This window comes from Thunnus thynnus, chromosome 16 (genome assembly GCF_963924715.1).
Source record: "Thunnus thynnus chromosome 16, fThuThy2.1, whole genome shotgun sequence".
Lineage (NCBI taxonomy): Eukaryota > Metazoa > Chordata > Actinopteri > Scombriformes > Scombridae > Thunnus > Thunnus thynnus.
Genome location: NC_089532.1, coordinates 1,999,177 through 2,013,152, shown reverse-complemented (window position 1 = coordinate 2,013,152; position 13,976 = coordinate 1,999,177). Strand labels below are relative to the sequence as shown.

General features: G+C 39.6%; 1 protein-coding gene across 1 annotated transcript; it reads right to left on the bottom strand.

The window, feature by feature from the left end:
* Nucleotides 1-123: 123 nt before the first annotated feature.
* Nucleotides 124-5,941, bottom strand: eapp (e2f-associated phosphoprotein). The gene is made up of 6 exons (XM_067614535.1): nt 5,762-5,941; nt 4,303-4,484; nt 3,571-3,696; nt 3,361-3,475; nt 3,148-3,276; nt 124-1,559 (listed from the first exon to the last, which is right to left on the bottom strand). The coding sequence occupies exons 1-6, from the start codon at nt 5,839-5,841 to the stop codon at nt 1,268-1,270; spliced, it is 924 nt and encodes a 307-aa protein (XP_067470636.1). The 5' UTR covers nt 5,842-5,941; the 3' UTR covers nt 124-1,267.
* Nucleotides 5,942-13,976: the final 8,035 nt, after the last annotated feature.

Sequence of the window (13,976 nt, the reverse complement as noted above, 5' to 3'; positions counted from 1 at the left end):
TATTCTAAATCTGCTGAAGGCTGTAATATTCTCTCCTCTAATATCTCTGACTGTCACAAGATGCCTCTCATATTAATCACGGAGCGCTTTGCTTTAGAAAGATGTTTTTCATGTCAAAGTGTCTTTATTTCTGTCACGGTGCAGCAGCTGCTCTGATGGATTCATGTTTTCTAATAGTTTCAGCTCCTCTAATATGACGACTGACACTGATATAAACGTGTCTGCTGGTTTCTGATTCCTCTTTTCACTCTTTGGGAATATTTTTGTGAATGAGACTCTCCCACAAACGGAACAGATCGCCTTTATATGGACGTTTTAGGGATTTTGATGATGAAATCTCAGGAACATTCAGCTCCTCATGAACAGGCGACGTTCATCAGGCTGAAACAAGTGATTTAAATAGATTTATGCAGTTCAGAGAGTTTGTTGAATCTCACATGACAAACAAACCTCACAGGGAAAAGTTTTAAGATACTTAAATGAAAATGTTCCTGCACAATCTCAGAGCTTCTTATAAGTGTCTAACTGGCCTTTTACCATGACGCTGGTTACAGCAAGACTTCAGAACCAATAACATCACTGATACTAATGTTGTACCAACTGAGCTAATTCCCAGTACAGACATGCTGGTTTTTAAAACCACAAAAGTAAAAATAAAAGAAAAAACATGCAAATTACTCGTAGTGCATAATACGTTTGCACATATCTGCAGATAAATAAAAAGAAACTGCAGCAGAGGAACATCAAAGGTGAACAGTGTTGACTTTATATTGCACTGAAGTTTATTTTCATCTGTAAAATGTCCCGTTCAGTACAAATCTTACATCACAATTCTTGAAAGAAAAAAAAAAAACGACTTTAAGGGATCCTTAAAAAAAAGTTTGCGATGTGTTTGTGAAAAAAAAAAAAAGAATATTAGCTCTAACTCTCAAATATCAATATGGGTATTGACCTAAAAATATTGGCTGTTGGTCCAGTTTAGTAATGATGACCACATACGCACATATTTGGTGTCAAATTCCAGTTTTCGGCAGATATTTTTATAAAAATGTAAAGATAGTCGACGTGCTGCTGACATTCCACTTCTGTCCTGATCAGACGGGTGAAATGATGCTCAGCCTTATGTAGCTGCTGTATCGACGCACTCAGACATCAGACTGACCACTGAGGGATTCTGGGATTCCTCCTTCTCCCCGTTCTTCTTCTACAGTCTCAGAGGTTACGAGCCACAGACACAAATTGAACTTGAATGTCCATGTCGTCAGTCTCAGCAGTGGCTGGCCAGGATGTTGAAGAAGTGGTAGACCTCGTCTTTGTCGTACACCGCCACCTCCGTGGAGCACTCGGAGCACTGCACCGGGTGGTAAACCTCGTCAGCGTCCATCCCCGCTGGCGTCGGGTCGGGAGTCTCGTCCGCCGGCGTCTCCTTCTGTCCCTTCCTCCTCTTCCTGTTCCTCGGTTTCCTCTCCTTCTCCGTCTTGTAGCGTAACACCTCGTCCTTCTTCACCGTGCAGTTCATGACGAACATGGCGCGGTACTGCGTCCGGTACTTTTCATGCCTGAGTGAACACAAACACAAAGAAGACTTCATCACATCTTTGACTCCAACAGTTTGTTTTGATTGATTGTGGTGAGAAGAGGTTAGCGAGGATCAGGCACGTTAGCTTCTCACATTAGCATATCGACCGGATGTTGGCAATAATTTCATGATTTTTGATTGACAAAGTAGATTAAATTTATCTTGATTTGATTCAATTATTCAATTCAGAAATACCACAAATAAAGAACAGCATCCAGTCTGTTTGTATTTTTGATCTGTAACTGACAGAAGGCAGCTAAGCGGGACAGTGTTATGTAGTATAACGCTCCTGGATTTGACACCTACAATCCGTCATTCGCGCCCACTTTACACAGTGATTGTTCAGCTGTGTGGAGGAGAAGAGATCTAAAGTTTCTCTGTCATGATCTCTTTTTTCATTCTTGACACCAACTATTTATCTGTGACGGTCGGCTTTTCACTCCACCTTCAACGTGGCCGCTCGGAACAACAAACACGTTTGATTTCTGATGTGGTTGGATCACACGTCATACCAACGGTTATCGGTCTGTTCCTCTCACAGATGTCTTAACTAGTGTTGTGGCAGAAAGAGGAATCAGCTGGTCGAGACACAGGTGTCAGATGGGGAATCTCTTTATTCACAACGTAGTCAGTTATCTTCCAACGTTACAGAACGTGACATGACTTTTTATACTGAAGACAGGCTGTGTGTGTGTGTGTGTGTGTGTGTGTGTGTGTGTGTGTGTGTGTGTTCAAGTTGCGTGACGAGTCTCATCCTGTTTACCAGACTTCTACAGAAGAATGGGACATTTCTCAGTTTCACTTATCCTTGGACTTTAACCAGATTGAGTGGGCGTCTCTGCGCTGTGTGTGTGTGTGTGGTATTCCGCCTCTTTCTCGATATCTCCAGATGTCTCCTGTTTTTGGTTCGGTGGACTGACATGTTTGGCATCGGTACAGGTCACCGTGACCTGGCACTCATTCCAGGTCACAGTTACCTGACCTTCATTCTCCTACACTGATTAGCTATTAGAGTCAGCCAACTAGTCACCGCTGTCCTGTAACCTGCAGCAGCTACACAAGACCGTAACTGTTCATGTCATCATTTGTGGGACTGTCAGGATTCAAGATGCTTAATGTAGTCAGTATCATCTACTGCAGGTCAGGATTAAAGGAAACGTTTCAGTCTGACACCAACCAGCGTTATTCACCTCAAAGCCGCACCATCGAGAGATCTGAGGACACGACAGTAAGGAACTAAAGATCCATCAGTTATCTTCTCAATTGATTTGTTTTGGTCTATAAAATGTCGATCAGTGTTTCCCAAAACCCAAGATGACGTCCTCAAACATCTCATTTAGTCCTGAACAACAGTCACAACCCAAATATATCAAGTTTACTGTCAAAGAGACTAAAGAAACCAGAATATATTCACGTTTCAGAAGCTGGAATCAGAGAATTTGAACTTTTTTCTTTACTTCCTTCCTAACTGAGAGGAAAGAAGAGCGTGTATCGATCATTTATCAGAACGTCTCTCGTTTGAGCTCCACTTGCTCTGAGCTGGAATCAAACCTGCGGTGAAGTCTCACCTCTGACAGTCCAGGCAGAGTGTCGTCATGCAGGCGGGACAGTTGAGGACGGCGTCGCTGCTCGGTAAACCCGACTGCTGACGGTGCTGCGACCGAAACGCAGCCGCTGGTCGTTTCCTGCTGTTATACCTGCGACACACGACAAGACGCTGAGTGATTACCGGGGCAGGACGCTCTGAGAGATGGATGAACAAAGGTCGAATAAAATCTTACTGTCTCCTCCTGGCGTCCACCCAGGCCTGGTCCCTGTCGTCCTTGTCGGGGTCGTACAGCAGTTCATCGTTTGACAGTACGATCCGCTGTCTCCGCTTCCGGCCGGTGGAGCTGCCTGCAGACAGATTTAACAGAGTGACTGAGTCATTAATTGACTGTAATGATGCATCATTCATAAGGGTGGAGGAAAACTAACAGCTGGTCTCTTACTTGGTGTGTCCTCCTCCTCCTCCTCTGAGTCAGAGTCAAAGTAGACTTTATCGTACATCAAAGGGTTTGAAGGTTCAGGGCGGCCGCCACCGCCTCCTCCGCCACCTCCTCCGCCCTGCGTCACTGCTGCAGAGACACACAAACACAGATTTAAACATCATGATCAAGTTCTGCGATGTTTAGCTATATTAGACGACAGATTCACAAATTTTCAAGTCTGACTTGAGTAATGGGATGACGTCCTCTTGTTCATACTGGTCATTAAACGTTCCCTTCTAACGCACTTTCAATGGAAGTGATGAAGGACAAAATCAACAAGCGTTTAAATGAAGATAGTTTGAGTTTGAATTCATCTTGTATGTTTTCATCTTCCTTTCTGCACCAACAAAACCTGCAGCTTTTATTCTGACGCTGCACAGATCAACTGACACTGAACATAAGCATGAAAATCAGTCCCTGATCAGTTTATTCAAATAGAGAGAAAGGCAGCGTGACTTTATTCAATCCAAAAACGATGAAAATATCATCTGTCTGTTCTGCAGAGAATTCCAGTTTTATAACAAAGCGCACAGTTTCATTCAAGACAGTTTTAGCAACATGTCAAAAGTGCTACAATTTATAATGAAATATACTCTGAAATAAACAACTGATGTGGCAGAAAGTCAGTCTGATTCTACATCAGTCAGGGTGACGAGGTCGGCAGCGTGTCTACGTCCTGTACGGTGACGATACCTGCCGTTGACGGTCCCCAGGTTCCCTCCATGGTCCTGATGGTGGAGCTGAGCTCCGCCTCCATCTCCTTCTCAAACTCATCGCCGCTGGACGACTCGCTCTCCCCCGTCAGATACTCTCTGATCAGCTTCTTCTTCTGCTCCGGAGTCCCGTTCAGCAGCACGTCCAGCTCGTCCTCCGAACTGAAACACCGAGAGAGAAGTTAAATCCCTTCCTAACACAGAGATATTCAATACTCGCTGACACCTTACACACAAAGCCGTGAATTCATAAATTGAAAAAACATGAATCAATATTGCAGCTGAACCTCCGAACAATATCTTAGAAAATATAAAAACTTCACTGATACAAACCGCACTTTCTGTGAAAACCATGTACAGAACATGACTAATGTCGTAGTTTTTTTTACTGTTTGGTATAAATCCTGTAAAGATGTAGCCTATGTAAATATATTACAGCTGCAACAATTATTTTATCGATATATTAGTCAGTCAACAGATAATTATCTTTTCGGTGATTATTTCTTGAAAAGACACCAATGAGTTTTTATGAGTTTAACTCTTGTGCATGCCAAGTTTACCTTCATATATCTAACTTTTCAAGTGTCTTCTTGTGTTTTAAAGTGTAATATTTGTGTTTGAAGGTTTTTGTCCACATGTCTTCATCTCTCAGGCTGTTTAAGTCGGGCTAAACAGTGCTGGAAGAAGTATTCAGATCCTTGACTTAAGCAAAAGTAGAAAGTATTTTTACTTTCTACTTTTCTACTATAAAGTATTTTTATTTTTTTATGGAGTATTTTTACATTTTACAAAAGTGTAAAAATACTCCATTACAAGTAAAAGTCCTGCATTTAAAATCCTACATAAGTATTAGCAGGTGGAAGAACTTCAGGCTGTGACTATGTTGTGAAATATTGGAATTTTACCTCTTTGGATTTTATTTATTTGAAAGGAAGTTTAGAGGTTTGCGTTAGCCTAATCCTAAATATTGCAGCATAATTAAGAAGCTTCTCTTATTTCATGTCACATTTTAATCTGAAAAGTTACTAAAGCTGTCAAATAAATGTAGTGGAGTAAAAAGTGCAATATTTTCCTCTGAAATGTAGTTGGAGTAGGAGTGGAAGTATAAAGTAGCAACAAATGGAAATACTCCAGTAAAGTACAAGTACCTCAAAATTGTACTCGAGTAACGTTACAGTACTCAAATAAATGTACTTAGTTACTTTCCAGCACTGCTGCTAAAATACTTAAACTGGATACTAACTAAGACAACGTCAGCAGTAAAAATAGCCACCAACAGCTAACAGATCCACCACCAGATGTTCAGCTTAAAACATTTAAATAAAATCGACTCGTTCTCGTCTGTTCTAGTTTGTTTACATGTTAGCATTCAGCTAGTTAGCCTCATGCTGCTAAAGCTACAGCGTTTTTTTTAACTAAGTGTTTTATTTAATTCTCACCTGCTGCAGGCTCTCTCCTCGTCGCTCGGCTCCTCGATTTCATAAGAGTCAAACTCTTGTGGTTTATTCAGTTTGTTCATTTTCACTGTTTGACAAAGTTCAATTACAACAACACGAGCTGCTAGCGCGTTAGCACCATTAGCACGACCCTACGATTCTTCTTCTGCTTCAGATTTGATTTGCACGGAAGTGGGCAAACATTGAAAAGAAAACACTACCGCCACCTACTGTTGTGTTATGAAATTAAATACATCTGTCAGTCTTATCCACAATAGCTATCCTTTTATGTTTTTAGAGATTCTGTAGAATAATAGAAGATCTGCAGTTACTTTATATTATATTTGTTAGAAACTGCAGAATTCATTCTGATTGTGATATTTTCCCAAAACACTCAGTGATTTTATCAAATAATCACTGTGAAGGTTGAAAATGATTGATTATGATTAAAAAAGATGATAAGATTAAGAAAAATAAGGAATAAGATTTAGATACATTTGAAATAAAATTAAATAAAAAATGATTGATTGATTTTCACATACCAAAATAAATCTCCTCCTTGATTTCAAAGCAACAATAAGTAAATTAACTGACAACTATTCTGATAATCGACTAATCATCTTAGTGACTGAGTTCTCTACTTTTTAGGCAATCTGCTTGAACTATTTTGCATGACGTCTACCTGCATAAATCACAATTTTCTAGTGTCAAACCGCCTCTACCTGCTTCATGAAGTTCCTTCCTTATTTCATGTAAACACGTCCTCAGTATTTCTCTTTCCCTGCTGAATACAAACCTCATACAAAAACAAAGATCTTATTTATTTATTATACTTCTGACAAGCAGATTAGTGGCAAATAAATGAACTTTAAAATGAAAACCACAAAACTCCCTGATTGTTAACTGATATTTAAACTGTTAGCATTTAGTTCACCTTTATTCAGCAGGTATTAAAGCTGAATGTCTGCATCACTTCTCAAGGATCTGAAACGTCTCTGCAAACTGCTGCTGCTGCAGTGAGTTACCACTAGGTGGCGCCAAAAGATAAGAGATGCTGTTACTGAAATCTCTGCTTCCTCCTGTCAAAGGTCACAGATGACCTGAAGGTTCACCTGAAGGCCGAGGACATGAGATGATATAAGGAATGAAAAGCAAATGATTATTGAATAAACAATGTAAATCCAAATTAAATCCCATCATGTTGACCTTTGACCTCAGTGTGGAGGTAGAAGAGAGAGATTAATACTCTGTTCTCCAGTTTTTCTTTTCCTCATAAAAGTTTTCCTTGTTCACACCGACCGCCAGAGTCTTTTTTATATTAATTACATATTTTCCCTCATTATTATTGTTTACTGTATTGTTGAGGAGCTGAAGATAAGATTTTTACTTTCTTATTTTTACTTTTTTCTTGTGTAATGAGACGTAACAATAAAGAATCCTGAGAGTCTTTTATATTTAACTCTTTAAAATTCTATTTAAATGTCTTTTTTTTTATAACGTCTTGTGTTTCTTTTACATCTTGTCTTAACGTTGTCTCGTTGTACATAAACTGACATAAATAAAGTCTTCACGTGTGCACCGACCTACAGCGATGCAAATAAACTGATATTAAAAAGCACATTTTGACCAGATGCTCTTGAAAAAAAAAGGATGAAAACATCATCTTGACTTCTTCTTGTAGAATTAATTAATTCTCCTTGTTTATCACCAGAACTTATTATTTAATTATTTCTATTATAATCATGTTTCCTGTCAGATGTCTTCTTCTTCTCTCTCACTTCTTTTCAACTGAGGTGTAAAAATGTTCTGATTGATCTTTAAGGCAATTAAATGTAGTTTTTTCTAAACACTGTTTTACTGTCAGTGATGTTCCTGCATGTTTTAGTGTTTTAATGAACCGCTACAGACAATTTTACACCTTTTCTGCATAATAGCTGTATTCTGTTTTATTCAGTTTTAGCTTTTTAAAAATTATATATATCTTATTCTACTGTTTTAAAATCCTGCCTACATTAATCTTTTTACATTTCCTTGTGTTTATCATCTTTATGTCTTATGTAAAACACTTTGAATTGTCTTGTTGTTGAAAGCTGCTGTGACTCTTCTTTAATTTTTGCGTCTTTATAGTGTAAAACTTTTTTTTTTTTAACCTTTTTTAAGACTCTAAAACAATTTGAATAAAAGAATCTGAGAAGGAAACGGAACTTTTTGGTTGAACTGTTTGCAGCTCAGACACATACGATGCTTTAAACTGTCATAAGCCAAAAAAAGTAGTGAACCATTGATGTATCTGACTTTTATTAAGTACAATATTAAGTACAGATATACTTTACTGCATCTGACCATCGCTCTTCTTTTCTGATCCAGTTTATCTGTTATTATTTTATTTATATAAAGACTTTTCCACTCATTACAGTTCATCATTTTATAGTTTTTGTGAGTGATTCAACATCATTTCAGGCAGCGACTGTCTGGTTTAAAAACTACAAAACATGTTAAATCAGCAGCTCCTCAAAAACTAAACACAACCAGCTTCACGTTATGATTATTAGTAACATCATTAGTAACATTATGGAGATAAAAGTCAGACTTTGTTGCTGTAAACTGTTGTATGTTGGTGTAAAAGACTAAAAACTGTATTCTGGATGTTCAGCCATCTGCTGCCTTGCTCGAGGGCAGAAAACCTCCAGATGACCCGGCGGTCAGCAGTTCACATACTGGCCGATTCATCATTTAACTGGTATGAACTGGTTTCTGATCTTTATCTGTGTGTGTGTGTCTGGCCTGAAACCTTATCAGACCAATACAGGATCAATATATGGAACTAAACATATGTGCTATGGATTATTTCAGTCATTATTTCAGAGCAGGCTCAGTAGAGACTGCTCTGTGCAACCGATCAGAGAGAAGTGATCAGTGGTAACACTTTACTTAAAGGGAAACTTTGCCGATTTTCAACCAGCATCATATGGTTACAATACGGGTAGTTTATGTAAATGAGCTCCTGTAGTGATGCCTTCAAGGACGATCAAAGGTGGGTCTCCCAGAACACTCTTCCATGTTACGACAGTGATAAAGGCAAAGCAGACACTAAAATATCGTACTGCTAAATACTTAAAAATATCAGTATATCTGGAAGAAAACTAGTTTCATGATACGAGGCAGAATATCGCGCTGTGGAATCAGACACAACGGCGAGTGGAGGAGGAACGTTACAGCCGCAGCCTGACACTAACATTACTAACTAACACTAACTCATTTAAAAAATAATTGCACATTTCTATCACATGGGTGACCTAGTTTTAAGAAATCATCATATTCACAGCGGTGAATTTTCCCTTTAAGTCCTGCTGTTAAGTGATTTATAACACACTATAATATAATTGTAAGCAGATATAAGTGTTTATTAATGTATTAGTTAGGGATGTGCAGAGAGCCCAGTATTTGTATTTGTATTTGTACTTTAACTACATCAAGCTCATAATACTTATGTATTTTTACTTTTACATCACTGTATTGGTGTTTCTAACTGAAGTGAAGGATCTGAGTTCTTCTTCCACCGCTGGATGAAACTTTGAGGAATCTTGTTTTACAGCTTGTATCAAGCAGGTTTTTTTATGTGTGTTGTTGCAGTTATTAGACACCAGCTGGGAGAGTTTTACTGTTTTAATCCGTGACGTCATCACAATGTAAAGTCTACTGGCCGAGTGGGAGCTCTCGGGAGGGGCCAGCGGGAGAAACACTACTGCGCACAACGCAGAAGCAAACCCGGAAGCTAGAAACTTTTTTTGGCGTATGCGCCGGGCGAGCAGTTTCTATAGGACTGAATGGGCGCCATTTTTAGTCCGGTATCCAGCTCCTATAATACATCCATGGTTGGAAACGGGAAGCGAACAGCATCTCCAGCAGCTGAGTCCACTTTATGCCTTCTATCTTATCTATCTAGCCGTCCACTCAACCCGCCACCTCTGATTATGGAAATTTATCACCTTATATTTACGTCATCTGAACATGTTGTCTTATTCCTTTTTAGCTTCTTTTTATTCCCAAATTCAACACTTTTTAATTATATTTAAATGTCTTTCTACTTGTGTCTTGATGCCTTTTATGCTCTATGTAAAGCACTTTGAATTATTGTTGAAATGTGTTATATAAATAAACTTGCCTTACCGCCACTAGATGGCATCTGTCACTGAAACGTGGCTGTAGGTCACCTCTGGCGACTGGATTTACAACCTATACTGTCGTTTTTCTTGGGAGGACGGGCTGCGTTTAGTCTCAACCATCATCAGAACCTTTTAGACGTTTAGTTACAGTTTTGAGGTTAGCGTACATTAGCTAGCGCGTAGCTATAGCAGCTACATGTGTAGACTCCATTGTAGCAATGCTGTAACGCCTTAAAGCAGAACTACAGTATAAATCCACCATCAATTTTATTTGTAGAATCACAAATTTGCCTCAGCGTGCTTTACAACCTGCGCAGCATGTGGTACATCAGGTTCCCTGTCTACAGTTATGTGCAGCTGCTTCCTTAAGCTTTTGTCTTTCATGCAGTAAGGAGCTGAGTCAGGTGACCTTATTTACACCTGCCTGAGATCTGATCACTGTGTGAGTCAGATCACCTTCAATTTATTTACAGAGCACATTTCAAAAACAACAAAATGCTGACTAAATTACAATCAAATAAAAAATAAATACAGAATTATGAGGCTCAATGAATAAAACTGTTCCACAGTTTAAGGCCAACTGTGAAAAACACCCGATCACCCCTGGACTCTAACTGGGATGAAGGTCTGGAGGTGGAATCCATTATTTTTATCTCTCCATTCAGAACTCTTTGCTCTGCTAATTTTACGCACTTGCAAGACGTTCAGACATCACAGCTTCTACTGATATATTTTTAGATTTCTATTTTCTCAAACACTTTAGCACTCGTCATGTTCTAACTGGCAACTGTAGAAGAACCTCCAGGGAATCACCAGAATACGAGATGAGGAGTTATATTCAGTGGTGGAACATAACTAAATACATTTACTCAAGTACTGTACTGAAGCCCAGTTTTGAGGTACTTGTACGTTACTTGAGTATTTCCATGTGATGCTACTTTCTACATTTCAGAGGGAAATATTGTACTTTCTACTCCACTACATTTATTTGACACCTTTAGTTACTTTTCAGATGAAGATTTGACACAATGGATAATATAACAAGCTTTTAAAATACAACACATTGTTAAAGATGAAACCAGTGGTTTCCAACCTTTTTGTCTTTTGACGTCTTACAAAAAGCAGTGTGTAGTCGGGGTCACATTTCACATGTCTATGAGTTGTTAACAGCTCCACCAAATAGTGATTTTTCCCTCTAAACTTCTCACATGCTTTCATTTCAATAAATGTTCAAATGATCCAATATTTCAGCAAAAATCAAAGATTAGAGAAAAAGTCTGAAAACAGATTTTTTCTTCTTTCCTCTCCCATTAATCTTCTCACGACCCCTCAGATTTATCTGCTGACCCTTTGGAGGGGCCCCGACCCCTAGGTTGGGAACCACTGGACTAAACTAGCTAACTGTATATAAAGTAGTGTAAACTAGCTCCACCTCCAGCAGCTACAACAGTAGCATGCTGCTCTAACACTGATGCTTCACTATTAATAATCTAATGATGTCATATATAATAATATATCAGTCAGAGGGACCAAACCACTACTTTTACTGCAATACTTTAACTACATCAAGCTCATAATACTTATGTACTTTTACTTGTAATGGAGTATTTTTACGTTGTTGTATTGGTACTTTTACTGAATAGATTTCATTGTTCTACCTGCATCACTATGAGCTTTTCTTTAACGTATGTATCTTCCTGTGCTTCTGTTTTGTGTTTGTGTGTTTATGTCTTCCTCTGTTTTTGTTTGTCTGTGTGTGTGTGCTGTTTGTTTTGTGTCTTTTTCCACAGAGTTTGTCCTTTAACGTGTCTTTCTGTTGTGTGTGACTGTGTGTTTGTGTGTGTGTGTGTGTGTTTGGAGCTGCTGGGTGACATTTTCCATTCCAGGTGTGACATCTCGCTCCCCCGACAGCCTCTTCTCCGATACACACACTAAACAACTCCTCTTTGATTTTACCTGCCTCCCACACACACACACACCTTACCGTCCACCTCTGTCTCAGCTCTGCCGCTCGACAAGCTAATTTAGCCAATTACACACAGGTGTGATGCTAATTTCCCCGAGCTGGCAGCCAGCTCCTGGAGGAGGTAAAAATAACATAATTACACCCATCTGTCCCCCTGCAGGCAGACGGGCTCTCCCACTGGGTGTCGGCTCCACCGCCACCACAAAACACACACAGGAGGAAAAAAACACACACACACACACACACTGTCCATTGTCTTCTTATCCATTATCAAAGCCAACAGTATGTGTGTGTGTGTGTGTGTGTGTGTGTGTGTGTGTGTGTGTGGAGGAATCCAGGCTGCAGCCTCAGTTGCTTTTTCTCGTCTTTGTTTGAAGTGCTCAATGGATTTTCAGCGATACACGGCAATTTCTCGCAAGAAAAGAAAAACAGACTTTCGGTGCAGCGGGATAATTATGTGAAGCTGTTTTCCAAGGCGACGGGGGTCGGATGTGTCGGTGTGTGAGGAGAAGAGGAGAGAGGAGGAGGAGGAGGAGGAGGAGGAGGAGGAGGATTTTTTTCAGAGCTGAAAACACAAAACGTAACACGGTCGGAGGAAGAAAAAGAGGCCTTCAGACAGTGAAGGAAGCTCAAAGAAACTTTTAAATAACGCATCGAGTGGCAGAAGTGTCGTCACAAAGGCTGTTGAGTGCAGGAAGTTACTTTTTAATTACATTCTGCAGAGACTGTCCACTCTAGTTGTAACACACATTAAATCCCAAACCAACTACTACGGCTTGAAGCAGTCAGGAGCCCAGATGAACATTAAAGCTGTTTTTCTTGCTGTAATCATTCCTCCTGTTCATACTGACCATTAGAAGATCCCTTCAAAATGACCTTACAATGGAAGTGATGGGGGACAAAAATGTATTTAAAAGTTTATCTTGAAGCTAATATGAAGCTTCAGCGTCCAAATGAGTCAAATCAAGTAGATATCTTTCAACGTTACAGTCTTTTTAGTGCCAAAGTTCCTCTTTTTGTTGCTATACTTCCACCTGCAGCTCAACAGGGAAACACTGTCCGAGGAAACACAAAGAGGGAATTTGATGCTAAAAAGACTGTAAATGTGTCAGATATCCACTTGATATGACTAACTCAGACTGCTGAAGCTGAATAGAAGCTTCACACAGACTTTTAAATGACTGGCTATACGCAGTCTATGGTAAAGCAAACAGTTACGGAGCAACATTATCATTCATGTGGAGTCGTGTTTCTGTCTACCTGGTGAATGTAAGTCCAATATTCACTCTCTTTTAGCTTCTGTTTTTGCTCTCTACCAACTCCTGAGGGAAATATCTGGCTCTTTAGCTGCTAAATGCTCCACTATGTTCACCAGCTACTCTACAGCTAACTGTGTCTGTTTGGTGCTTTTTAGAGCTTTTTCTCTGAAAACAACGCTATGAGAGACGCTGAGAGTGAACCAGAACAGTAAAGTTGCAGCTGGACAGATAAACAATGAGCTGAAACTCACTATAAAGCTCCGTAAAGCCGAGAGGAGCTGCAGAGTCTCTGATAATTCTCAGAGTTATGAAAACATAAAGGTTATAGACACTTTAAGTAAAAGTTTTACTTGTAACAGAGTATTTCTACACTGTGGTATCTGAGTACTTCTTCCGCCTCGCCCCTACATAACACTCAAACTTCCCAGCACAAGTCAGTGAAGGCGTCACAGCTGATCACTTGACAAACACTATACTGGTCTTACTGGACAACATCTACTTCCTGCTCTGCACAAACATGCGAGAAATAAACACAAGTCTGAAATGCGAAGGGACTGGTTATCATCCAGGCTGCGTTACAGATCATCTTTCATGTCACCTTATTGGACCTGAGTGTCTCCGGATCTAAATACAGTAAGAGAGGATTTCATTATTGAGACTTCTGCTGTCATGTAGACATGTGAAAAGCGTCTCAGTGGCCTTCCCACCCTGCCAAGAAAAATAAATTGGTCCTCGCACATAACCTCCTTATCTACATTCCTGCCGTCACGTTAGTCCCTGTTTCCTACGGAGCATGTGTGATGACTCCGTCCATACAGGTTGTATTA

Coding starts and splice junctions, on each gene's coding strand:
- eapp (XM_067614535.1), bottom strand. CDS start 5,841: ATGAACAAACTGAATAAACCACAAGAGTTTGACTCTTATGAAATCGAG. Junction 3,697..4,302: donor CTGGGGACCGTCAACGGCAG/GTATCGTCACCG, acceptor GTGTCTCTGCAG/CAGTGACGCAGGGCGGAGGA. Junction 1,560..3,147: donor CTCTGCCTGGACTGTCAGAG/GTGAGACTTCAC, acceptor GTGTTCACTCAG/GCATGAAAAGTACCGGACGC.